Consider the following 4,375-nt stretch of genomic DNA (forward strand, 5'->3'; position numbering starts at 1 on the left):
TGCATTCATCCTAACAAATTTGTTTAGTAGTTAGAAATTGGATCATTTTGATAACAAGAGTAATCACAAATCATGTAGTTGGTAAATAAAGGAATGGAAACTGGCCTTATTTGAGGCATGAATAAATAGAAGTAATTCCATTGACAAGTGTTGAATGTCTGAATTCATAAAATAAATAATAAAAAAAAACCAAAAGAAGAATAGGACTGTCAAATATGATACGTACAGGATATAGAGGTTATCAACAAAGATAAAGAAAGTGGAATGAACACTTAGGTTGCGTTTAGTTATAGTGGTGGAATGATAATGAAAATATTAAAAATAATAGAATGAAAAAGAGAAAATTGATTCATTTATTTAACGGTAATTTTAAGAATACTATGAAATAAAATATTAATATTTTTACGTTGACAAAATTACTCTTCTATTACATATAACACTAATATTTTATATATCAATATAATTAATATAATATGTAAAATGTAATATAATTATAATATTATAAAATATATTATAAGATTAATATAAATAATAATATTTCAGTTATAATATAATTAAAAATTACAATTATATTATAATATACTATATATAATTACAATATAATATATAATTAATATTATATATAATATAAAACAATAAAATTATTATTATATTTTGATATGGAATATAATAATATTATTAAAAATAGAATATAATAATATAATAATAAAAATAATATAATAATTATGATATTATTACCGAAACCACGTGCAAAACTGAAAAACTAGAAGCTGTAGTTAAAAAATTCAAAAACCAGGTACTCATACTTTTAAAACAATAAAACTATTATTATAATAAAAATCTAACGGAGAGAAACAAGACTTGATAATATAAATTTAACTCCCAACCACAATTCCTTCTTAAATCTTACAACCAGAAGCTATTAAAATGGGCTGGGTCGTCAGAGTGGCGGTGATCGGATCGGGCGTATCCGGGCTCTGCGCGGCCCGCGAGCTTCAACGAGAGGGCCATCGCGTCGTCGTCTTCGAAAAACGTGACCGGATCGGCGGCACGCGGGCCTACGACCCACGGGTCGAATCAGACCCATTAAGCATTGATCCGGCCCGAGAGATTATCCACGGAAGTCTCTACCGAAACCTGCGGACCAATCTTCCTAGACAGCTTATGAGCTTCTCGGACTACCCCTTTTTGAAGCGGGAAGGCGGGGATCCGAGAAGCTTCCCGGGTCACGAGGAGGTACTTCGGTTCTTGGACCGGTTCGTGAGGGATTTTGGACTAGCTGAGTTGGTCCGGGTCGACACGGAGGTCGTCCGAGTCGCGCGAGTTGGTACGAGGAAGGACGAGTGGGTGGTTGAGTCGAGGACTGGGAGAAGTGACTCGGTGAGTAGAGAGGTGTTCGAGGCTGTGGTCGTTTGTAGCGGGAACTTCGTGGAGCCGGAGATCGCTGCGGTTGAAGGTGCTGTCTTGGTTGACTTTCTCCAAAGCTTTTGAGTCATGTATTATGGCTCGTTTATTTTACTGATTTGAATTTTTAATTTTAAATTTTTACAGAAAAAAGTTTTTAAAAAATATCACATTTAATTTTTTTTTGTTATAATAAAAAATTTTTAAAAAATATCACATTTTAATTTAAATTAAAAATTTAAATCGACAAAATAAATTAGATCTATATCTTATTATATAACTTTGACTTTGACGGTATATGATTTTTGATTTTGACTTTGACTTAGTAACGTAGGATACGTTTTTGAAATTGTATTCTAGTATCTTTATGAAAATATATGTCAAGTACGTAAGTTTAGAAAACAAAAACGAATACAAAAAAAAATAATAATAATGACCGTTTAGTTTGTAAATTTAAACATAAATTTAAATTTATTAGAGAAAATACTTTAGCAAAAAAAATTTAACCTGTAATTCAAACTTATAAACAAACAGGGCTTTAGTATGTTTTCAGATATTCATTTCCTTTACACAAGTAATTTTATGAAAGTGAAAAATAATAGCAAAGTAACTTCAGTAAAATTATTACTTTTTTTTTTGTTTTCCCCTAACGATTTTTATGTTTGTTTTTGCGTACATATTTTGACTCAGGTATAGAGAAGTGGCCAGGATATCAAATTCATAGTCACAATTATCGCATCCCTGAACAATTCCGTGGCCAAGTGAGTAATCACACGTATTGCCTTAAATTGTCACAAATTGATTGGTTTATATTTAAGTACAGGTTCACCTTTTGCAATAATTTTTTTTATTTTTCTTGTACTAAACAACTTCCCACTTTATCAGGTTGTGGTTATAATAGGATATGGAGCTAGCGCTTTTGACATCTCAAGAGATATTTCAAGTGAAGCCAAAGAAGTTCATTTAGCCATAAGGAAACCGGGAGTCAAACTAGGAAGGGTGGAAAACCACAAGAATATATGGCACCATATGATGGTATATAGATACATACATATACACACACATTATATATCACTAATCACCATTATTTAAGCCAAATGATATTATGATTTAACATTAATCCATCTTGATTTACAGATAGAACGTGTTTATGAAGATGGTACAGTTGCTTTTCAAGATGGATTCTCAGTTTGTGCTGATACCATTCTCCACTGTACTGGGTAAGCTCCAAATAATTAATTAATACTTCTAACTTGCAAAATATTTTTCAGTTTTGAATTTGTTGTGGCGTTCATAGGTTCAAATACCATTATCCATTTCTCGAAACAAATGGAATCGTTACTGTCGAAGAAAATCGCGTTGGACCATTGTACAATCATGTCTTTCCTCCAAGCTTAGCTCCATGGTTGTCTTTCATTGGTATACCTATAAAGGTTGGATAGTAAAACTCAACTCTCCTCATACTTGCAAGGAAAACTTGATTCAATGTAGTACTTTGGGCAAGATGAGTGTCTCTGTTTGATATTAGAAGTCAAATATTAACTTCACCTTATGGTCCTGATCATACTCAAAATCGAACATAACCATTTAATGCGCGTAATTACCCCTTACGTCGCAAGTTGCCTCAAAATAAAGTTGACACGCTTATGGTGATGCATCATCAGGAGTGACACAACTCATGGTTTAGCAACATTACCCCTCAGCAGCTTTTTGCAATTTACAAAAAAAGAAATCTTCTTATTTTTGAAATCAGGGTCTACTCTTCGACACAATGGAGTTACAATCCAAGTGGATTGCGCGTGTTTTATCCGGTAAATTGATGCTGCCAAGCGAGGAAGAAATGATGGCTTCTACCGAAGAGTTCTATAAGAAGATGGAGGAGAATGGACTGCCAAAACGCTCCACGCATTTCCTTTTATTTCAGGTACTTTGTCCACATAATATTTCATTACTTTTTTCAAAATACCCCCCAATTTCCGGCATCTGATTTTCTTGTATCTCTACCTGTATATACTTGGCTTTGCATGGCACAAATGAAGGTTTGTCCTGACCACCTTAAAAGAATGTGATCCTAGAGTGGCTTTAGTTCTTATTACTTGTTATTAGCCACAACTCCAAGGTTTGATACTTGGGGCAACACATGTAACATGTTATAAATTACAATCCTTTGAACAACACATACTTAATCATACTTATATGAGCTGAAACTATGTATAGTATTTTCATGTCCATAATATTTCTCTTACTCTAGATTGATCTAAACAGATATAAATATATGCGACTATATATGCACAAGGACTCATGTGTGATGAATATCATGACAGATTGGATACCAAAATTGGCTATGTGCTCAGCTAGGATTGCCACCAATTGAGGAGTGGAAGTACAAGATGTACGAAGAGAGTCTCAATAACATATACGAAATGCGAGATATTCGATACAAGGACCAATGGGATGATGCTTACTGGGAGGGAATCATCAAGGATGCTAAATCTATTTAAATCTTGTTCAAGTTCATCATCCAAATTAATCCGAAACTTGTTCTCTATCTTTCAATTCGAGTTTCGGAATCTCAGTTTTCTACATTCATAGTCTATCCAAGTTTTTCACACGAAACGAGTATTATGAATTTATATGTTACTTTGCTTCGAGCCTCATCTGATTTTTGAACCTTTTGAGTTTCATTAGGCAGAACAAACGAAACTGCGCCATAGAAGGAATCAGAAGCACCGGTAATGTGATCACAATAAGCAAAATACAAGGTGAAAAAGTACAATGCAACAACCTCAAGGGAACATTAAACTAAAAAAAAAAAAAAAAATGTGGCCTTGTAATGTCCTCTGCTAAATTACAATAAGCAATGTATTATTATTAATCCACAAAATCTCTTATAAAACCATGCTTTTATAATTCAGTCTTAACTAACAATCTCTTAGTGATTTTTAGATCGATTTCCTCCACTTTCTGCAAT

At 33.0% G+C, this 4,375-nt stretch overlaps 1 protein-coding gene across 1 annotated transcript; it reads left to right on the forward strand.

The window, feature by feature from the left end:
• Positions 1–927: 927 nt before the first annotated feature.
• On the forward strand, positions 928–4,048 carry LOC21387571 (flavin-containing monooxygenase FMO GS-OX5). Its single transcript, XM_010090932.2, has 7 exons — positions 928–1,456; positions 2,095–2,165; positions 2,290–2,439; positions 2,542–2,624; positions 2,702–2,837; positions 3,158–3,328; positions 3,729–4,048. The coding sequence occupies exons 1-7, from the start codon at positions 928–930 to the stop codon at positions 3,903–3,905; spliced, it is 1,317 nt and encodes a 438-aa protein (XP_010089234.1). The 3' UTR covers positions 3,906–4,048.
• The last annotated feature ends 327 nt before the right edge of the window (positions 4,049–4,375 follow it).

The sequence above is a fragment of the Morus notabilis genome, unplaced genomic scaffold, assembly GCF_000414095.1.
Source record: "Morus notabilis unplaced genomic scaffold, ASM41409v2 Scaffold1265, whole genome shotgun sequence".
Lineage (NCBI taxonomy): Eukaryota > Viridiplantae > Streptophyta > Magnoliopsida > Rosales > Moraceae > Morus > Morus notabilis.

Excerpts from the sequence above, each read along its gene's own strand:
- LOC21387571 (XM_010090932.2), top strand. The coding sequence starts at position 928 with ATGGGCTGGGTCGTCAGAGTGGCGGTGATCGGATCGGGCGTATCCGGG. Across the intron at positions 2,166-2,289 it reads CTGAACAATTCCGTGGCCAA|GTTGTGGTTATAATAGGATA; the intron begins GTGAGTAATCAC and ends CCACTTTATCAG. Across the intron at positions 2,440-2,541 it reads ATATATGGCACCATATGATG|ATAGAACGTGTTTATGAAGA; the intron begins GTATATAGATAC and ends CTTGATTTACAG.